At 43.9% G+C, this 23,659-nt stretch overlaps 1 protein-coding gene across 1 annotated transcript in view; it reads right to left on the reverse strand.

Annotated features, from left to right (window-relative positions):
- Positions 1 to 23,659, reverse strand: part of SDHA (succinate dehydrogenase complex flavoprotein subunit A) — a 373,951-nt gene that overhangs the window by 294,076 nt on the left and 56,216 nt on the right. Inside the window, exons 3-5 of the mRNA XM_044293667.1 lie at positions 19,056 to 19,217; positions 4,502 to 4,645; positions 3,289 to 3,453 (exon numbers count right to left, since the gene is read on the reverse strand). Of these exons, the coding sequence (XP_044149602.1) occupies positions 3,289 to 3,453; positions 4,502 to 4,645; positions 19,056 to 19,217 (471 nt within the window). The remainder of the gene's footprint in view (positions 1 to 3,288; positions 3,454 to 4,501; positions 4,646 to 19,055; positions 19,218 to 23,659) is intronic.

Below are 23,659 nucleotides of genomic sequence, written 5' to 3' on the forward strand. Positions count from 1 at the left end.
GCGCTTTTTGCTCCGGCCAAAAATCCGGAACACTTGCCGCAAGGCCGGATCCGGAATGAATGCCCATTGAAAGGCATTGATCCGGATCCGGCCTTAAGCTAAACGTCGTTTCGGCGCATTGCCGGATGCGACGTTTAGCTTTTTCTCAATGGTTACCATGGCTGCCGGGAAGCTAAAGTCCTGGCAGCCATGGTAAAGTGCAGTGGGGAGCGGGGAGCAGCATACTTACCGTCCGTGCGGCTCCCGGGGCGCTCCAGAGTGACGTCAGGGCACCCCAATCAGGTGATCGCATGGATCACATGATCCATGCGCATGGGGCGCTCTGACGTCATTCTGGAGCGCCCCGGGAGCCGCACGGATGGTAAGTATGCTGCTCCCCCGCTCCCCACTACTACTATGGCAACCAGGACTTTAAGGGCCGCTTCACACGAGCGGATGCCGTGCGTGGCATCCGCTCCGTGAAAGAGTGCCAAGACCCGCTGCAGACTGCAGAGGCACGGAGCGGTAACATGACTGTTAATGCTCCGTGCCTCTCTGTGATCTCTTTACTACGAAATCACAGTGACAACTGTGATTTCGTAGTAAAGAGATCACAGAGAGGCACGGAGCATTAACAGTCATGTTACCGCTCCGTGCCTCTGCAGTCTGCAGCGGGTCTTGGCACTCTTTCACGGAGCGGATGCCACGCACGGCATCCGCTCGTGTGAAGCGGCCCTAATAGCGTCCTGGGTGCCATAGTAACACTGAAAGCATTTTGAAGACGGATCCGTCTTCAAATGCATTCAGTTCACTTGCGTTTTTCCGGATCCGGCGTGTAATTCCGGCAAGTGGAGTACACGCCAGATCCGGACAACGCAAGTGTGAAAGAGGCCTAAACGTTTAACAGTTTCTAAAATTTGTTTTGAGGGGTGTAGTTTCTAAAATGGGTTACTTTAAGGGTGGTCTCTGTTATGTAATCCCAAACAGATAAAACCATGTGCCTCACATTAATAGTAAGTAAACCCATTATGTACCTCTTAAAATAATGGGCAACATGGAGTTAATGTAAAGTATAGGATTGTTATTTATTATTAATGTGAGGCACATGGAGATCCACAATAATAAAACCATGTGCCTCACATTGATAGTAAGTAACCCCATTCATGTACCCAATGCATTAACCCCATGTTTATAATGTGAGTAGGTAGTTGGTAGGGTTACTATTGGGGTCCATTCACACGTCCGCAACTTGGGTCTGGAACCGTTCCACAAACGGACCCATTCATTTTCAATGGGGCCAGAACAGATGGGGACAGCACATTATGTGATGTCCGCATCCGCATTTTCGAATCTGCACTTCAGTTCCCGAAAAAAATAGAACATGTCCTATTCTTGTCCGCAACTGTGGACAAGAAAAGGCATTTTCTATTATAGTGCCGGCGATGTGCAGTCCGCGAAATGCGGAACGCACAGTGCCAGTGTCCGTGTTTTGCAGACCCTTAATGTGAGGAATATGGTTTTATCAAAATTAGACTTCCATGTGCCTCACATTAGTAAGTGTACCTCCTTACATAATGGGCAATAGATAATTTGCCCCAAAAAACTCCTCCAAAATACTTGTCAGGCAAAATGGGGTTAACGTGTGGGTATTTTTTGTAGTATTTTTTATTTTATTTGTGTGGTATCGAACTGGTAGCGAGTTTGCATTACCTTTTTTTGCATCGAAAAAAATCGAATCTAAATTCTGGTATTGTGACAAATATAGCACACGCATTATACACAGACAGCAGTGTAGTACACAAAAATACACAGCAGTGCGCATGCACACAAACATATTATACACACACAAACACACACATCCACACAACTCTGCTGCACACACATATCTTTAACAAAAATTCATTTCTCCTCTTCCTGGCCTGGACCCTTCAAACTGAGGACCTTATCAAAAGGTCCTCAAAATGCAACTACAAAAACTTTCTTCTTGAGTGCAGCACAGGGATCTTGAGGATGGAAAGGGCTGGGTTTCTCAGATGACAGTTTAGAATAAATCTAGCAGAACAATTAGAACAATGAATGTGGAGATAGCTGGATCAATGTGAAATACAGGCCTCGTGCTAGCTATAAAGAGGTTGTCATGTACGATTATAATTTTTTTACATTAATCATGGGATAACCCCTTGAAGTTAACACTCAGGGGTCTGACACTGCTGGAATACCCTGACTGTAAAGTGTAAAACGCAGGTAGTTTTTAAAGGCTATGTACACCTTATTTTTGTTTACCATTAAACTGTGCTCATGTTGAGCTAAAAATATTTTTTTTTCTAATTGGTCTCGATTACAAATAGGGAGCCTTTTTTTGTACATAGCCAAGATGCTCTGACAAATGGATCTTAATTCTCATTTCAAATTATTAATATAGACTAGGGATGAGCGAATCGACTTTGGATGAAACATCTGAAGTCGATTTGCATAAAACTTTGTTTCAATACTGTACTAGAATGTTTTGGCTCTGATGAGCTGAAGTTATTACTTCACGAAGCCCCGTGAGACTTGGCATAATAACGTCAAGAAATTGATTAAGGGTCCATTCACACGTCCGTTTTTTCTTTCCTGATCTGTTCCGTTTTTTCAGGAACAGATCAGGACCAGATCTGGACCCATTCATTTTCAATGGGTCCTGGAAAAAATCGGACAGCACAATGTGTGCTGTCCGTTTCCGTTGTTCCGTTCCGCATGTCCGTTTAAATATAAAACATGTCCTATTCTTGTCCTGAAAAATCGGATCCTGGTACAATACAAAGTCAATGGATCCGCAAAAAACGGATGACATTCGGATGTCATTCCGTATGTCATCCGTTTTTTGCGGATTCCGTTCCTGGAAACACATAACAAATTTTTTTTTTTTTTTTTTTCAATTTTTTTTCAAAGAAATCCAAACAACTTTATTTGATTATTGAAATGTATACATGTTTCCGTTTTTTGCGGATCCGCAAAAAACGGATGACATACGGAAACATTTTCAGGAACAACGGATCCGCAAAAAACTGACCGTTTTTTCAGGATGAAAAAAAACAGGACGTGTGAATGGACCCTTATACTGTAAAAAAAAACATTACCCGAACTCTGGTTTGGTTCCAACGTACAGGGCGCAAAATAGAAGTTTAACAACAACAAAAGGAACAGCATCTAATTGCTGAAAGGGAGACCATTTGCTTCATGTAATGAAAGCTATAATGATCTCTTCCACATTAGTGAATTTATATACATGTTAGAGGGTATATGTTTAAAAACAAATTTTTCACTTACCCTTCCATACAAAGTGTGTAACAACGAATGTCCAGTCCTGTCTGCAACACAGCAGCAGCGATGAGCCTGCCCACCTTTCCCATACTTCAGGCTTTGCCCTCCGAAAGCACGCTGGTAGATCTTCCCTTGCTCAGTTCTGCTGAAAGGCATTCCATAGTTTTCAAGCTGCCAGGAAGGGGATATAAACATTTTAATATAGACTTTCGATTTCATTGCGATTAACAGCCACAAGTTGTGGATGTACTGCATCAATAGTAATATATAAAATTCTTGAAGGTAATGTGTAATCAGAAAATAACCGATTGTTAAAATCACGTTTTTAAAGAATTTTTTATGGTGTTATTTTTAATTTTCTGTCAATATCTATATTTAAACAAAAACGGGTACCTGCTTATCTGCCATTCCAATCTTCCCTTTAAATATATCACCCATCTGTGTAGAGACATGATCCACCATTCACAATAGTTGACCGTCAAAGCTTAAAGGGAATGTGTCAACAGAAAATGACTAGCTGTTTAAATCACCCAGGAGGTCAGACCCACCCCTATCAGACATATACTAGCGATATGCCCCCATTGTCTGAGATGGGAATACCCCCTTCTCGGACAAGATGGCAGCCCTCATAATTATGTTCAGGAAATAGAATAAAAATAAAATGTGAGTCGCTAACTGGTTTTAATTGGCAGAAAAAAAAATTGGTGCCACATTCCCTTTAAAGAGAACAAGGGTGTACAGAGTGGCTTAGACCCACCCGCCAAGTGAAAATATTCTGCTGAGCTAGCACATCTCTGGTTGCCTGGTGACAGCTTCTCCTTAAAAGTAAATGCTTAATAGACGTATAGCATAACCAAGTAGCTTGGACTCAATAACCTTCTGCATCTAACTTTATTTAGAAACAAAGTTTTATGAATGGTGAATATCCTCCACCTCTTCAGTACTGGTCATTCTATCATACGCAATGAAGGTATAATTCCACTTCCTGTCGCATCATACAGATTTCTATGTGGTTAAAACTGTCACAACAATAGAAATATTACTATTAATTATAACTTTTCGGCTCTGTACTTGGCAGTCCCATAAGTGATCATACACCTCGCCACTCAGTCCCAGCCGTCAGTCCCCAGCGATCAGAAACTTTTAACCTATTCTAAGAATAGGGGATAAGTGTTCTTAGTGGGAAAATAACACTAAATATTGAAAGTTGCTTATTTACCTCTATAACAGATTCAGGTGCTTGTTCTGTCATGTAATGGATGGCATCTTGATCGCCCAACCAATCAGAGCCTTTTACTGTGTCATAAAAGTGCCACCTCCAGTCATCATCTTCCATGTTACCCAAAGCTGCATTTATGCCACCCTAGATAATGCAATAAAAGATAAATAAAAACTAGAAATTATAGTGGGTAATTACATCTGCATATAGTGAATCCCAGTCTTAAATTTTCCATCAATAAAACGTGCACATACATTTTCTTAGGCTATGTTGTATGTAACAGAAAAAAAAATACATATCATGGACAGTAAGGAATGGTGTAAAAGCATATGGTAATTGTATAATTTATCAAAAGCATGTTGATAAATATTCATGGCCAGGAAGATGCACACAAAAAGAAAGATCAGTGGCAGATAGCAGAACATAGTTCCATCCGTTACCTGCATTCCAGCTCGTTTTTCAGTTTTAATGCGCACACATTATACAGAATGTAAAATGAGAGTATGGCTTGCAACTATGATTTGTTTTAAAATTATCTTCAAGGGGTTGTCTCACTTCAGTAGGTGTAGAGAAAGTTAATGCAAGGCACTTACTAATGTATTGTTGTGATCCATATTGCTTTCTTTGCTGACTGAATTCATTTTTCCATCACATTATACACTGCTCGCTCATTTCCATGGTTACAGACCACTCTGCAATCCATCAGTGGTGGTCATGCTTAAACAATATAGGGAAAAAAAACACAAGTCTATATGCGCTCCCATGGTCCCGGACACCAGAGAAGCTGTAGCTTTTTCCTATAGTGTGCAAGCACGACCACCACTGATGGATTGCAGGGTTGTCTGTAATCATGGAAACAAGCAGTGTATAATGTGATGGAAAAATGAATCCAGCCAGCAAAGGAAGCAATATGGACAATCACAATGCATTAGTAAGTGGTTTGTATCAACTTTATCTACATAATAAATGCCACTTACTGAAGCGAAACAACCCCTTTAGGCCTCATGCACACGACCGATGTTCGGCCGTTCCGTGCATAGGGGACCGCAGTTTGCGGCGGTCGGGACAGATCAAGACCCATTCAACTTGATGGGTCAGTGATCCGTCCGCACCGCAAGAAAAATAGAACATGTTCTATTTTTTTGTGGTGCGGAGGCACGGACTGAAACCCCACAGAAGCACTCTGCAGTGCTTCCGATCTGTGCTTCCGTTCCGCATCTCTGTGATTGCAGATCCATTCAAGTGTGCATGAGGCCTTAGGCTATTTATACATTCGGAGGCAATTTTTTTTATGATCACATTTTACGCTCGGAATTATTAAAAAATGTTTAGCTCAAAATGAGTACTATGCAATAATAAAAAAAATAAAATCCCTCAAAGGTGTACATAGCAAGTTCTAAAGACTATGGGTATATTTGCTCAGAATATTTTATATTTTTATTTGATTTCTAAAAGCAAGTAATTAACACCTTAACCACTTCAGCCCCGCTAGGTGAAACCCCCTTCATGACCAGGCCACTTTTTACACTTCGGCACTACACTCCTTTCACCGTTTATCGCTCGGTCATGCAACTTACCACCCAAATGAATTTTACCTCCTTTTCTTCTCACTAATGGAGCTTTCATTTGGTGGTATTTTATTGCTGCTGACATTTTTACTTTTTTTGTTATTAATCAAAATGTAACGATTTTTTTGCAAAAAAATGACATTTTTCACTTTCAGCTGTGAAATTTTGCAAAAAAAACGACATCCATATATAAATTTTTCGCTAAATTTATAGTTCTACATGTCTTTGATAAAAAAAAAAATGTTTGGGCAAAAAAAAAAAAAATGGTTTGGGTAAAAGTTATAGCATTTACAAACTATGGTACAAAAATGTGAATTTCCGCTTTTTGAAACGGCTCTGACTTTCTGAGCACCTGTCATGTTTCCTGAGGTTCTACAATGCCCAAACAGTAGAAAAACACCACAAATGACCCCATTTCGGAAAGTAGACACCCTAAGGTATTCGCTGATGGGCATAGTGAGTTCATAGAACTTTTTATTTTTTGTCACAAGTTAGCGGAAAATGATGATGATTTTTATTTTTATTTTTTCTTACAAAGTCTCATATTCCACTAACTTGCGACAAAAAATAAAAAATTCTAGGAACTCACCATGCCCCTCACAGAATACCTTGGGGTGTCTTCTTTCCAAAATGGGGTCACTTGTGGGGTAGTTATACTGCCCTGGCAATTTAGGGGCCCATATGTGTGAGAAGTACTTTGCAATCAAAATGTGTAAAAAATGACCGGTGAAATCCAAAAGGTGCACTTTGGAATATGCGCCCCTTTGCCCACCTTGGCAGCAAAAAAGTGTGACACATCTGGTATCGCCGTACTCAGGAGAAGTTGGGGAATGTGTTTTGGGGTGTCATTTTACATATACCCATGCTGGGTGAGAAAAATATCTTGGTCAAATGCCAACTTTGTATAAAAAAATGGGAAAAGTTGTCTTTTGCCAAGATATTTCTCTCACCCAGCATGGGTATATGTAAAATGACACCCCAAAACACATTCCCCAACTTCTCCTGAGTACGGCGATACCAGATGTGTCACACTTTTTTGCAGCCAAGGTGGGCAAAGGGGCGCATATTCCAAAGTGCACCTTTCAGATTTTGCAGGCCATTTTTTACACATTTTGATTGCAAAGTTCTTCTCACACATTTGGGCCCCTAAATTGCCAGGGCAGTATAACTACGCCACAAGTGACCCATTTTGGAAAGAAGACACCCCAAGGTATTCCGTGAGGGGCATGGCGAGTTCCTAGAATTTTTTATTTTTTGTCACAAGTTAGCGGAAAATGATGATTTTTTTTTTTTCTCTTTTTTCCTTACAAAGTCTCATATTTCACTAACTTGCGACAAAAAATAAAAAAATTCTAGGAACTCGCCATGCCCCTCACGGAATACCTTGGGGTGTCTTCTTTCCAAAATGGGGTCACTTGTGGCGTAGTTATACTGCCCTGGCAAGTTAGGGGCCCATATGTGTGAGAAGTACTTTGCAATCAAAATCTGTAAAAAATGACCGGTGAAATCCGAAAGGTGCACTTTGGAATATGTGCCCCTTTGCCCACCTTGGCATCAAAAAAGTGTCACACATCTGGTATCGCCGTACTCAGGAGAAGTTGGGGAATGTGTTTTGGGGTGTCATTTCACATATACCCATGCTGGGTGAGAGAAATATCTTGGCAAAGGACAACTTTTCCCATTTTTTTATACAAAGTTGGCATTTGACCAAGATATTTTTCTCACCCAGCATGGGTATATGTAAAATGACACCCCAAAACACATTGCCCAACTTCTCCTGAGTACGGCGATACCAGATGTGTCACACTTTTTTGCTGCCAAGGTGGGCAAAGGGGCACATATTCCAAAGTGCACCTTTCGGATTTTGCAGGGCATTTTTTACACATTTTGATTGCAAAGTTCTTCTCACACATTTGGGCCCCTAAATTGCCAGGGCAGTATAACTACCCCACAAGTGACCCCATTTTGGAAAGAAGACACCCCAAGGTATTCCGTGAGGGGCATGGTGAGTTCCTAGAATTTTTAATTTTTTGTCGCAAGTTAGTGGAATATGAGACTTTGTAAGGAAAAAAGAAAAAAAAAGAAAAATCATCATTTTCCGCTAAATTGTGACAAAAAATAAAAAATTCTAGGAACTCGCCGTGCCCCCCACGGAATACCTTGGGGTGTCTTCTTTCCAAAATGGGGTCACTTGTGGCGTAGTTATACTGCCCTGGCAATTTAGGGGCCCAAATGTGTAAGAAGTACCTTGCAATCAAAATGTGTAAAAAATAGCCTGCGAAATCCGAAAGGTGCCCCTTTGCCCACCTTGGCTGCAAAAAAGTGTCACACATGTGGTATCGCCGTACTCAGGAGAAGTTGGGCAATGTGTTTTGGGGGGTCATTTTACATATACCCATGCTGGGTGAGAGAAATATCTTGGCAAAAGACAACTTTTCCCATTTTTTTATACAAAGTTGGCATTTGACCAAGATATTTTTCTCACCCAGCATGGGTATATGTAAAATGACACCCCAAAACACATTCCCCAACTTCTCCTGAGTACGGCGATACCACATGTGTGACACTTTTTTGCAGCCTAGATGCGCAAAGGGGCCCAAATTCCTTTTAGGAGGGCATTTTTAGACATTTGGATCCCAGACTTCTTCTCATGCTTTAGGGCCCCTAAAAAGCCAGGGCAGTATAAATACCCCACATGTGACCCCACTTTGGAAAGAAGACACCCCAAGGTATTCAATGAGGGGCCTGGCGAGTTCCTAGAATTTTTTTTTTTTTTGCATAAGTTAGCGGATATTGATTTTTTTTGTTTATTTCTCACAAAGTCTCACTTTCCGCTAACTTAGGACAAAAATTTCAATCTTTCATGGACTCAATATGCCCCTCACGGAATATCTTGGGGTGTCTTCTTTCCGAAATGGGGTCACATGTGGGGTATTTATACTGCCCTGGCTTTTTAGGGGCCCTAAAGCGTGAGAAGAAGTCTGGAATATAAATGTCTAAAAATGTTTACGCATTTGGATTCCGTGAGGGGTATGATGCGTCCATGTGAGATTTTATTTTTTGACACAAGTTAGTGGAATATGAGACTTTGTAAGAAAAAACAAAAACAAACAAAAAATTTCCGCTAACTTGGGCCAAAAAAAATGGCTGAATTGGAGCCTTACCAGGGGGGGGGGAGTGATCAATGACAGGGGGGTGATCAATGACAGGGGGGTGATCACCCATATAGACTCCCTGATCACCCCCCTGTCATTGATCACCCCCCCTGTAAGGCTCCATTCAGACATCCGCATGATTTTTTACGGATCCATGGATCGGATCCACAGAACGCATGCGGACGCCTGAATGGAGCCTTACAGGGGGGTTATCAATGACAGGGGGTGATCAGGGTAATCAGGGTGATCACCCCCCTGTCACTGATCACCCCCCCTGTAAGGCTCCATTCAGACATCCGCATGATTTTTTACGGATCCATGGATACATGGATCGGATCCACAAAACGCATGCGGACGTCTGAATGGAGCCTTACAGGGGGGTTATCAATGACAGGGGGTGATCAGGGTAATCAGGGTGATCACCCCCCTGTCACTGATCACCCCCCCTGTAAGGCTCCATTCAGACATCCGCATGATTTTTTACGGATCCATGGATACATGGATCGGATCCACAAAATGCATGCGGACGTCTGAATGGAGCCTTACAGGGGGGTTATCAATGACAGGGGGTGATCAGGGTAATCAGGGTGATCACCCCCCTGTCACTGATCACCCCCCCTGTAAGGCTCCATTCAGACATCCGCATGATTTTTTACGGATCCATGGATACATGGATCGGATCCACAAAATGCATGCGGACGTCTGAATGGAGCCTTACAGGGGGGTTATCAATGACAGGGGGTGATCAGGGTAATCAGGGTGATCACCCCCCTGTCACTGATCACCCCCCCTGTAAGGCTCCATTCAGACATCCGCATGATTTTTTACGGATCCATGGATACATGGATCGGATCCACAGAACGCATGCGGACGTCTGAATGGAGCCTTACAGGGGGGTTATCAATGACAGGGGGTGATCAGGGTAATCAGGGTGATCACCCCCCTGTCACTGATCACCCCCCCTGTAAGGCTCCATTCAGACATCCGCATGATTTTTTACGGATCCATGGATACATGGATCGGATCCACAAAACGCATGCGGACGTCTGAATGGAGCCTTACAGGGGGGTTATCAATGACAGGGGGTGATCAGGGTAATCACCCCCCTGTCACTGACCACCCCCCCTGTAAGGCTCCATTCAGACATCCGCATGATTTTTTACGGATCCATGGATACATGGATCGGATCCACAAAATGCATGCGGACGTCTGAATGGAGCCTTACAGGGGGGTTATCAATGACAGGGGGGTGATCAGGGAGTGTATATGGGTGATCACCCGCCTGTCATTGATCACCCCCTGTAAGGCTCCATTCAGACGTCCGCATGTGTTTTGCGGATCCGATCCATGTATCCATGGATCCGTAAAAATCATGCGGACGTCTGAATGGTGCCTTACACGGGGGTGATCAATGACGGGGGGTGATCAATGACAGGGGGTGATCAGGGAGTGTATATGGGTGATCACCCGCCTGTCATTGATCACCCCCCTGTAAGGCTCCATTCAGACGTCCGCATGATTTTTACGGATCCATGGATACATGGATCGGATCCGTAAAAATCATGCGGACGTCTGAACGGAGCCTGACAGGGGGGTGATCAATGACAGGGCGGTGATCAATGACAGGGGGGTGATCAGGGAGTTTATATGGGGTGATCATGGGTGATCAGGGGTTTATAAGGGGTTAATAAGTGACGGGGGGGGGGGTGGGGGGGTGTAGTGTAGTGTAGTGTGGTGTTTGGTGCGACTGTACTGACCTACCTGAGTCCTCTGGTGGTCGATCCTAACAAAAGGGACCACCAGAGGACCAGGTAGGAGGTATATTAGACGCTGTTATGAAAACAGCGTCTAATATACCTGTTAGGGGTTAAAAAATTCGGATCTCCAGCCTGCCAGCGAGCGATCGCCGCTGGCAGGCTGGAGATCCACTCGCTTACCTTCCGTTCCTGTGCGCGCGTTCACAGGAAATCCCGGCCCTCGCGAGATGACGCGTATATGCGTCGTGGTCGTGCGCAGGGCTGCCACCTCCGGACCGCACATCTGCGTTAGGCGGTCCGGAGGTGGTTAAAGGGCTTCTGTGCTGTGGTCTGATGAGTCCAAATTTGAGATCTTTGGTTCCAACCACCGTGTCTTTGTGCGACGCAGAAAAGGTGAACGGATGGACTCTACATGCCCGGTTCCCACCGTGAAGCATGGAGGAGGAGGTGTGGAGGTGCTTTGCTGGTGACACTGTTGGGGATTTATTCAAAACTGAAGGCATACTGAACCAGCATGGCTACCACAGCATCTTGCAGCGGCATGCTATTCCATCCGGTTTGCGTTTAGTTGGACCATAATTTATTTTTCAACAGGACAATGACCCCAAACACACCTCCAGGCTGTGTAAGGGCTATTTGATCATGAAGGAAAGTGATGGGGTGCTGCGCCAGATGACCTGGCCTCCACAGTCACCGGAACCCAATCGAGATGGTTTGGGGTGAGCTGGACCGCAGAGTAAAGGCAAAAGGGCCAACAAGTGCTAAGCATCTCTAGGAACTCCTTCAAGACTGTTGGAAGACTATTTCAGGTGACTACCTCTTGAAGCTCATCAAGAGAATGCTAAGAGTGTGCAAAGCAGTAATCAAAGCAAAAGGTGGCTACTTTGAAGAACCTAGAATATGACATCTTTTCAGTTGTTTCACACTTTTTTGTTATGTATATAATTCCACATGTGTTAATTCATAGTTTTGATGCCCTCATTGTGAATCTACAATTTTCATAGTTATGAAAATAAAGAAAAAAATTTGGGTCTGTACTGTGTTCTTGAATCAACAGGGCCTGAAGCTCACATACTCTTCTGGCAGAAGAAATGGCCACTAGAAAAATGGTCTTGAAGGCGAGCCATTTAATGGATAGGGAATCCAAAGGCTCAAAAGGACTATCTGATAGGCCTGATAGTACGGTATTCAGGTTCCAGGGAGCAACCAGGTTTTTAACAGTTTTTAACTGTGGGTCTCAACCTATCAGCTGCCTTTAAAAATCTAGACACCCAGTAATTCTCATACAGACTGGTGTTGTAAAGGGCTCCTATGGCTCCTGTACTTTAAGAGTATTAGGGGAGGGGCTCATATCCAACCCATCCTGGAGGAACTCCAAGATGAGAGGGATATCTGGTGAGGATTGGTTAAACCTTGAATTCGCCCAGGCAGCGAACTTCTTCCAGACTTTAAGGTAGGACCTACAGGTATTTGTTTTCATACTAAGTAGGAGAATACACCAGCCCTGACGTCCAGTCCCGGGTGAAGGCATCCACTGCCACACACGGATCCCTCGGGTTTAGAGAGAAGTAATGTGGTACTTTGGGATTTCTTTTTGAGGCAAATGGGTCTAGAGATGGAATGCCCCACTGATTTAGTATTTTCTGGAAGGCTGGTTGTGAGATACCATTCGCCTGGATCCAGCCTCTGCCGTCTTAGGAAATCTGCTTGAGTATTGAGTGAGCCTTTCAGATGTACTGCCCCTAATTATTTCACATTACTTTCTGCCCAGAGGAATATTTGTCTTGCGAGGTTCTGAAGAGGACCGTGCCTCGTCCCTGCTTGATGTTGTATGAAAGCTACCGCTGTGGAGTTGTCTGAATGTATTAGAACATGACGGTTTTTGGCCTGAATCTGGATTGCTTTGAGGCATTCCCATATGGCATAGAGCTCCCTGTAGTTGGATGACATTCTCTTCTGAGTTCCTGACTAGGCACCCTGAAAGGTGGCAGCAAGGGAACCCCAACCCCAGGAACTGGCATCAGTCGTTAGTGATAGTACCTTTTCTAGGCTCCAGGGAACCCCTGTCTTCAGGTTCCTGTCTGAGAGCCACCATATCAAAGAGGTCTTCATATCTCTGGTTACCAGCATCTTCTCTTCTAGGGTCAACTGGGATCTGTTCCACCTTTTGAGGACACGGCTCTGCAGAGGCCTCATGTGAAATTGGGCCCAGGCAACAGCTGGGATGCAGGAGGATAGAAGACCTAGAACCCTCATGGCCTGCCGGATAGAACAAGAATGCATCTTTAGGAAATGTTGGATTCTTAATTTTAGATCCTGGATCTTTGTAGGAGGAAGAAAAGATCTCTGGAGTGTTGAACCCAGTAGAATGCCCAAGAACACTCTCAGGTGACTTGGAGTCAGATTAGACTTCTCCCTGTTGATGATCCACCCCAGGTTCTGAAGGCGAGAGAGGACCACCTGTAGATGTATGAGGAGATCTGACGTTTCTGCCACTACCAGCAAGTAGTCGAGGTAAGGGACCACTAAAATCCCCCTGTGGTTTAGAGAGGCCACGGCTTCTGCCATAACCTTGGTGAAGATACGAGGAGCTGAGGCAATTCTGAAAGGTAGACATCAGGTACCTTCTGGAGAGGGGATGTATTGGAATGTGGAAATAAACATCCTTGAGATCTATTGTAATCATTTGAGCCCCTTTCTTTATAAGTTTTACTGCCGTCTTGACCGTTTCCATTTTGAATTTGTGTTATGAAATGTGTTTGTTTAGTGGTTTTAGGTTTATGATGGTTCGGAATCTCCTGTTTAGTTTCCGGACCATGAATAGAGGAGAGTAGTGACTATTCCCCCATTCCTCCCTGGTGACGTCTTCTATTGCCCCTAGGGACAGGAGTTTTTTTATACTCTCGGACAGGGAGGACCTTAGAGATCCCAGGAGTTGAGTTATTACAAACTTTTGCGGGGGAAGTGAATCCAACTCTAAAGAATACCAGTTTTTTAGGATGCTGATAATATACGGGTCTGTGATGGTCTGTTCCCAGAAACTTAAAAAGGAACTGAGCCTTCCCCCGACTCGGATGATGTCATTGTTTGGATGAGGAGGCGGAGGGACCACCCTTGTTGGGATGAAAGAGAAAGCTTTTTCCTTTATTCCCCCTAGCATAATTCCGTCCTCCCGACCTTCCGCGGTCAGGTCTGAAATCCTGCTGCTGCTTGCGAAAAAAACTGTTTTCTTTTTCAAGATTTATCTTCGGGAAAGCCTCTTTTACGGTCAGTAGCCTGCTCTAAAATTTTGTCCAAATCAGGGCCAAACACATATTGTCCATGGAATGGTAAAAGATATCAGCTTATTTTTATAAGCCATATCTCCTGACCAAGCTTTTAACCACAGGACTCTCCTGATGGTATTGGAAAGCACTGCAGTGCGAGCCGACAGTCTGACTGGCTCAGCTGAAGCACCCGCTAGGAAATTTGTGGCCTTCCTGACTATCTAGTATTTGCTCCCTAGGGGTCTTGTTAATTAGGTGTAGCTCCAAGCATACGGCTAAGGTGCGGGCTACATAGATTGCAGCAACCCCTGTTTTTTATAGGGCTTCAGTGGCTTCCCAGTAAGCTCTCTGCCTTTCTATCCATGGGATCTTTTATATGGGCAGCACCCGCCTCTTCTTTTTATGCCACGAGGAATAAATTAACCTTTTTCAGGTTTATCCCATTCTGCCTTTATGAGTTTCTGTACATTATCAGGAACAGGAAAAACAGATCTCTGCCTCTCCCCCAGCCCCCCAAAAGTTTCTTCTTGGACAGACTTAGGTTTCCTTGGAATTTCCATCCTGATCGTGGCTCTTATGGCTTTAATTAGATCGACGATATCTTCAGGATTGAAGAGAAACTTTTTGTATTCATTATCTTCAGACTCTTGAGATTTTTCCAATATCTCAGAGTCTGAAAATTCCAGATTAAGGGAGAGTCTGAATCACTACCAACATTGGTTGCATGATGCACATGGAGGGGACTAGGAGCAGCACACCATATGTGCGGCATCTTCGCTCCTGAACATAGAAGCCCAATGGCTTAGGTAGGTTTAGCGTAGGACCCGCCTGACCCGAGACTACCTTGGCGCTTGGTAGGCGGGCTCAGATGTATTTTGATCAAAATATATTGGCCAAGTGTCTCAGATATTATCATATCAGAATGAGGGCTTAGTCCATATATAATGCTTGCATCTACTTTACAAAGTGAATTTCTGTGGTTTTCTTTAATAATATGGCCAAGCACATTCGCACTTTTCCACATCATAAGGTGCAGGATGTTTTTATCTTCGTTTTTTCTGTGTTTGTTCCTTTGTCGCTTGATAAAGGCCTCATTGAGTAGGCTGAAACGTTGCTGGGGAATAAAGTTTTGGAGTCTTAACCCTGCCACCGAAATCTGGAAGTGCTGCCTCGTTCTTTAGAAAGTACATATCGTGGAGAAGAAGCTGACCTCTGTGAGGAATTGCACCCTGTACACACAGTCTGACTGTGCTGCTGCGGTATTTCGTGTATATATTATATAATATATATATATATATATATATATATATATTTTATAGAAAAAAACACTGGCAGAACCACCCAAAACAGGATATAAAGGAAAAAAACGGATGCAATGTCCAAGTATGGTAACTGGTGCTTACCCACTTCTAAAGAGAAAAAAATCGGACCGCACTCCAGACGGTTCTTCAGTAAAACAATGTTTTTATTCACCCATATGGTGGCAAAGAGCAACATTTCGGCTCATACATGAGCCTTGTTTTACTGAAGAACCGTTTGGAGTGCAGTCCAATTTTTGCTATATATATAGGCTCTGTGAGTGTGGTCTCAGCTGGGCAAGGCTGAGGGACTATGAGGCTAGGAGATGGCCTGGAGTTGGGGGACAAAGCATCGCCTGGGAGGGTCGCAGGGCCATAGTCAGGTGGACTACTGAGCCCCAATCCCCACAAGAGACACTGGACTGGAGACAGTGGGTGTACTGTGCTCCGTACAGCCAGGAGGTTGTGGGACATTGGCTGGGAAAGTCGTATTGGTTCATTATACAGGTCCTTCTAAAAAAATTAGCATATTGTGATAAAGTTCATTATTTTCTGTAATGTACTGATAAACATTAGACTTTCATATATTTTAGATTCATTACACACCAACTGAAGTAGTTCAAGCCTTTTATTGTTTTAATATTGATGATTTTGGCATACAGCTCATGAAAACCCCAAATTCCTATCTAAAAAAATTAGCATATCATGAAAAGGTTCTCTAAACGAGCTATTAACCTAATCATCTGAATAAACCATTTAACTCTAAACACCTGCAAAAGATTCCTGAGGCTTTTAAAAACTCCCAGCCTGGTTTATTACTCCAAACCGCAATCATGGGTAAGACTGACGACTTGACTGCTGTCCAGAAGGCCATCATTGACACCCTCAAGCAAGAGGGTAAGACACAGAAAGAAATTTCTGAACGAATAGGCTGTTCCCAGAGTGCTGTATCAAGGCACCTCAGTGGGAAGTCTGTGGGAAGGAAAAAGTGTGGCAGAAAACGCTGCACAACGAGAAGAGGTGACCGGACCCTGAGGAAGATTGTGGAGAAGGACCGATTCCAGACCTTGGGGGACCTGCGGAAGCAGTGGACTGAGTCTGGAGTAGAAACATCCAGAGCCACAGTGTACAGGCGTGTGCAGGAAATGGGCTACAGCCACTTTTGAACCAGAAACAGCGGCAGAAGCGCCTGACCTGGGCTACAGAGAAGCAGCACTGGACTGTTGCTCAGTGGTCCAAAGTACTTTTTTCGGATGAAAGCAAATTTTGCATGTCATTCGGAAATCAAGGTGCCAGAGTCTGGAGGAAGACTGGGGAGAGGGAAATGCCAAAATGCCTGAAGTCCAGTGTCAAGTACCCACAGTCAGTGATGGTCTGGAGTGCCATGTCAGCTGCTGGTGTTGGTCCACTGTGTTTTATCAAGGGCAGGGTCAATGCAGCTAGCTATCAGGAGATTTTGGAGCACTTCATGCTTCCATCTGCTGAAAAGCTTTATGGAGATGAAGATTTCATTTTTCAGCACGACCTGGCACCTGCTCACAGTGCCAAAACCACTGGTAAATGGTTTACTGACCATGGTATTACTGTGCTCAATTGGCCTACCAACTCTCCTGAACTGAACCCTATAGAGAATCTGTGGGATATTGGGAAGAGAAAGTTGAGAGACGCAAGACCCAACACTCTTTATGAGCTTAAGGCCGCTATCGAAGCATCCTGGGCCTCCATAACACCTCAGCAGTGCCACAGGCTGATTGCCTCCATGCCACGCCGCATTGAAGCAGTCATTTCTGCAAAAGGATTCCCGATCAAGTATTGAGTGCATAACTGAACATAATTATTTGAAGGTTGACTTTTTTTGTATTAAAAACACTTCTTTTATTGGTCGGATGAAATATGCTAATTTTTTTAGATGGGAAATTTGGGTTTTCATGAGCTATATGCCAAAATCATCAATATTAAAACAATAAAAGGCTTGAACTACTTCAGTTCGTGTGTAATGAATCTAAAATATATGAAAGTCTAATGTTTATCAGTACATTACAGAAAATAATGAACTTTATCACAATATGCTAATTTTTTTAGAAGGACCTGTATGTATGTATGTATGTATGTATGTATGTATGTATGTATGTATGTGTGTATATATATATATATATATATATATATATATATATATATATATAATCTCTCAAGGAAAAATGGTGGCACTGGTGCAAAATCAAATAAAGTTAGGGTGCACGTCCCCAGGGGAATAGGCTTCTTACCCCCAATGTATAGATCCAGTGAAAAACGGGCGGCACTCCAAAGATAAGAACAAGTGAAACTTTATTCACCCAGGTGGTGCCAGTATATATAATATATATATATATATATATATTTATATGTATATACACACACACACATACATACACACGTGTGTCACAGACATTAGAGATGCATGCGTGTATATATTAGTCCTCCATTTTAGAATTTTAATTTATTATCATTTGTTATTGTCTAATATTTCATACAGGGTATTTCATTACATCTCACTGAAAGTATTTTTCGAAGCGATATTGAGTGAGAACCGCAGTCATAGCCGCATCAAGGGACCCATTCCCTGACAGATGCCCTCTTCCTTCACCATTCATTTCCACAGTTCCATATTATATATGTGCTCCACCTTGGAACGCAGAGTTCATTTTCTATTCAAACAGCACCACTTCCTCTTCTGGTTCATAGAGGAACTGGAGATTTTAGACTATACATACTACTCAATAAAATAATTATTTCTACGCCCATGTGTATGAGGTCTGTAGATCACTTTGAACCAACCAGGATTTTAGTATTTTTGGGCACACAGTTTTATTCCATGTAAAGGGGCTGTCCGAGTTCGGAGCTTCTTCCACCACTCAGCCCCTCTGACATGAGCTCCGATGATCTCACATGCCCTGCGCTGTATTGCACAGGGCAAGGGCTTTTTTGTTTAAATTTTTACAGTTACGTGGAGGCTTCCACCTAGCAGTGTTCCCAGTGACTACACTGTCACTGATGGGCGTGCTTTAGCGGTCCTAGCCATTTTACAGGCTAGCGCAGCGCTAAAACCCACCTATTAGTGCTGGTAACATCACCGGGCTCACTGCTAGGTGGAAGCTTCTGCCAAGCATGCCCATGGAGAGCCTGGTAAGTCACCAGATCTTCAGAAAAAGCCCGATTCAGCGCAGGGCAAGGAAGAGCATTGGAGCATGAAATGGTCCGATGCTAATGTCAGAGGGGCTGATTGGGGGAAGAATGGCATGTATCTGGGTTCAGCTCTGAGCCTGGACAACCCCTTTAAGGGTATACATACATACACTTATTTTAGGCATTCATATTACTAATTATAATGATTTATCTTATAGTATGGGTCATTAGGGTTGACAGCAATACCAATGTGGGCTTTTTTATTTTTGGGTTATCGCTTTTGTTTTAACTTAAAATCTTTTCTAGTCCCTGTACACATTGCACTAGTAACAATCTTAAAGCACTTACCTGTGCGGCTACTGTATGAGATCTTGTAGGAAATAACTTTGTGATACATGCTGTACTAAAGCCTGCTTCAGATAAGCCAAATGCTGCTCTCAATCCTGCACCACCAGCACCCACCACGACTGCATCAAACTCATGGTCCACAACAGGATATTGTGTTGAAATCTGAAAAATGTGCGCAATACATTAGTGCTTTCAAAACATGAGTAAATTATACAAGTTTGGGTAAAAGTGTTTTTTATTCTTTGAGTAAAACACATCAACCCATTAGTACCCAGTGACAACATGACCATTTAATTTGACTTTGAGATTTTCCCATCCCAACATCTATGGCACATTGCTAGGATATACCATAATACTTCTGGTATCAGCACCCATCTCCAAAACTGAGCCCTCGAATGAAGGAAAGAACATGCATACTTGGTTTCCTTTTCATTCACTGCTATGGGACTACCACCTGGCTTGGCTATTTTTACAACTCCCATAGCAGTGAATGGAGAGGATACCACATATATTTTAGGAACTCGCATAGCAATGAATGGAAAGGACACTGAACATGTGCAGTATGCTTTCCTTCACTTCAAGGGACCCTTCTGGACAGAGGTCGCACTACATTTTTGCCAGAAGAGCAAAAATACTTCTCTTAATTTTGAGGAGCATTTTTAGCGGAGGAGGAGTACAAATTTTGGGGCAATTCACATATAGAATGCATGGGCCAACTTAACGTTATGAGGCTGATATTTCTGCAGGGAAACCATTGCTTGTCTCCCATGCAGAAATAAATGTAGACAATTTTACATTTATCCAACATCATACACTAAACATAAAACCACTGCTGCCATACGCAGGGTAGAGTTGTGTATGTAATGTGTATGGGGACACCTGACGCAGTCATACACAGGGCCCACCTGACGCTGCCATACACATACAGCTCTACCACATGCCCACTACACAGATAGTTTACTATATACACATTGCACACACAGCTTTGCTACATGTCCATTACACAGATAGAACTACCGTGTGCTCACTACACACAGAAAACTGTACAACAGACTGGTTACACTGACATAGATATGCCTTATACACACCTTCCATACATAAAGTACCTCTGCATCTTCCACCAGCACAGTCCTACATGGAGCCCGTGTTCCCCCAACTCCTCCCACACACATGGCTGATCACATGACTGATATCACTACAGGTCCTGTAACCACAATGTAGTGTTTAGTCCAGACCCTGGAGCTGCTCCTGGTGAGAAAGATGTCCGTAAGGGGTGGGGCTTCTCGTGAGAGGGGTGGGGCTTCATGTGTGCGAGACCTGGCAGCTTCTGATACAGCGCACTTAACAAGAAAAAGACCATGCACAAGTCTTTTTCCAAGGAGTAAAATGGCCTGAACAGGAGTCTATGACGCTTGTACAGGCATTACTGATACCTCTGCTTCCAGAGAAACCTGACATTTATGGCATATTCTAGGGATGTGTGTACTAAATTATTCAGAAATATCCCAAAGCATTCCTATAACAGAGGGTTATGTCATGATTGATGAAAATTTAAAATTCACTCACAATATAGTATATAACAATCTCATTCTAACAAATCGAGAACCAGCCCCGTATCATACATGGTCCCAGAGATCTTCCTATTCACTGCTCCAGTTACTCTGCCCATTTACCTTCAGGTTTGTAGCTCAGGGTTTGTCCTTTCTGGTAGAGCTCTCTCCCCAGTTAGGGCTCTTTTTCATGCAGTGGATTACCCGCACGGGATCCGCTCGTATGAGAGAGCCAAGCCCCGCTCCGGACAGCAGAGACACAGAGCATTAACATGATTTATAATGCTCCGTGCCTCTCTGATCTTTTTACTACAAAATCACGGTGACAACTTTAGCTCACTGTGATTTGGAGTAAAAAGGTCACAGAGAGGCACAGAGCATTATCAATCATGTTAATTCTCAGTCTCTCTGCTGTCCGGAGCGTGGCTTGGCACTGTTTTATGCAGCGGATTACCCGCACGGGATCCACTCGTGTCAAAAGAGCCCTTAGGGTGCCTTCACACAAGGCAGATTTTGTGGCAGAAAATTCCACGACTAAAAATCAGTTCCATTCACCTTAAAGGGGCTTGCAGAAATCCATGTGCTTGCTGCCCATTTAAATGAAGGGAACAGATTTTCAGGTCGGTTCACATCTGCCGTGGAGGTTCCAGCAGAGTGCCAGAATTCATTCCGGAAACCCAGAAGACTTATTTTACTGAGTGAATGGGATCTGTAAGGTGCCAGCAGTGATCAGCATATGCCGATTTAGGCAATTTCGGCATTCTGTCTATACTGAAACAGAAAAATCAGCTGATGATGGGAATCTCTCTCAACCCAATGATTCCAATAGCAGATATGGCTTAAGTGGACAGGCACATTGCTATATAGATGAAATAACAGGGGACATCATTATCATAACATTAAAAATATTGGCGCATTTTTGTACCAAAGAAACTACAAAAGTAACTAGTTTTTTGTAAGATGAATTACATCAATATATTAAATGGCAAAACTTTTGGATAAAAAACAATGAAATGGTATTATTTTGTAAAGACAAATACTAAGATTTAAAAATGTGTGACCTAATAAAAATAAAAAAGGAGATTTTTTGTAAAACTCACCTGTAAAATCTTTTTCTCATCTTTTCCATTGGGGGGACACAGACCATGGGTATATCTTAGAGGTATTAGTAGGAGGGACACTTTGCAAATATAAAAGAGAGCTCCTCCTCGGGCTATACCCACAGACTCCACCAGGAGGAACTCAGGCATTGTAAAAGCAGTAGGAGAAGGAGACAAGAAAAAAAAATAATGGAAGCCATCGGACCAAAGCCCATGAGGTCCAACCACAAATAGAACTGAACAGAAACCCCTCCTGCAACAGGCAGAATGGGTGGGAGCTGTGTCCCCCAATGGAAAAGACGAGAAAAAAGATTTTACAGGCGAGTTTCACAAAAAAAATCTCCTTTTCTCGTACTTTTTTCCATTGGGGGACACAGACCATGGGACGTCCCAAAGCAGTCCATGGGGTGGAAAAAATAAATAAATAACTAAATAAAAAAATAGTATATCACCACCGCCAGGAGGAACGTCCAACAGGATTCACAGCCTGCAAAACCCTGCGGCCAAAGACAGCATTAGCCGAAGCCAGCGAATGCAACTGATAAAACTTCGTAACAGTATGTAAGGACGACCAGGTGGCCGCCTTACACAGCTGAGACGCAGAGGCACGAGTGCGCCTTGCCCAGGAAGCTCCCACCGTCCTAGTGGAGTAAGCGGTAATCCGAGTCGGGGGAACCCTACCACGAGCGCGATTAAGCCGCAGAGATAGCCAAGTGACCTTGTAGGCCGCCAGACCCTTACGAGGTCCCTCGGGAATCACAAAGAGGGAGTCTGAACGGTGGACGGAGGCGGTAGCCGTCAGATACACCTTCAGGGCTCTGACGACATCCAGGGAATGGAGAGCCCGTTCCTTGGGGTTTGCCGGAGAAGAACAAAAAGGAGGGTAGGACAAGATCCTCGTTAAGATGGAAGGGAGAGACCACCTCCTTATCCTGGTAATAAACCAGTAAAGGCTCCTGGCAGGAAAGTGCCCGCCTGATGGAAGTTAAGGCCACAAGGAAGACCACTTTCCAGGTGAGAAAGATCAGGGAGACCTCCCTCAGAGGCTCGAAGGGGGCCATCTGGAGAGTGCGCAGGACCAAAATGAGATCCCAAGGAGGCAAAGGGAAGACGTACGGAGGGACCGAATGCGCCACCCCCTGAAGAAAAGTCCTCACAGGACCCAGGAGAGCAAGGGACTTCTGAAAAAAAGACTGCCAGAGCCGAAACTTGACCCTTCAGGGAACTCCACGACAGTCCCATCTCAAGCCCGGACTGAAGAAACGATAGCACCATAGGGGTGAAAAGAAGAAGGGGAGGGAAACCCGAGTTCTCACAAAAGGACAGAAAGCCTTCCAGGTACGATAGTAAATCCGGGAGGAAGCCGGCTTCCTCGCTCTGATCATGGTTCAAATCACCGAATCAGAGAACCCCTTTTTCCTCAGGATGGTGGTTTTAACAGCCACGCTGTTAAATGAAGAGACTGTAAATTCCGGTGGAAGAGTGGGCCCTGAGACAGTAGAGCCTCTCTGAAGGGAAGAGGCCATAGGGCGTCCGCCAGCATCCGAGCCACGTCCGAGAACCATGTGCGGCGAGGCCAATTTGGGGCGATGAGAACGGTCGGAATCCGTTCCGCCTCGATCTTGCGTAGAACCTTTGGTAACAGAGGAAGCAGAGGGAAGATATAGAGGAGGCTGAAGTTCTGCCACGGAGACACCAGCGCATCCACCCCGTACGCCTTCGGATCCCGGGCGCGAGCCAGAAACACAGGGAGTTTGTTGTTGAGCCTGGACGCCATCAAGTCCACATCCAGACGGCCCCATCTGCGGCAGACGTCTTCAAATACATCCGGATGCAGAGACCACTCACCTGGATCCACCTTGTTGCGGCTTAGAAAGTCAGCTGTCCAGTTGTCTACTCCTGGAATGTATACCGCTGACATCGGAACGTGCGACTCCGCCCACAGCAGAATTCC

This window comes from Bufo gargarizans, chromosome 5, assembly GCF_014858855.1.
Source record: "Bufo gargarizans isolate SCDJY-AF-19 chromosome 5, ASM1485885v1, whole genome shotgun sequence".
NCBI classification, from domain to species: Eukaryota; Metazoa; Chordata; class Amphibia; order Anura; family Bufonidae; genus Bufo; species Bufo gargarizans.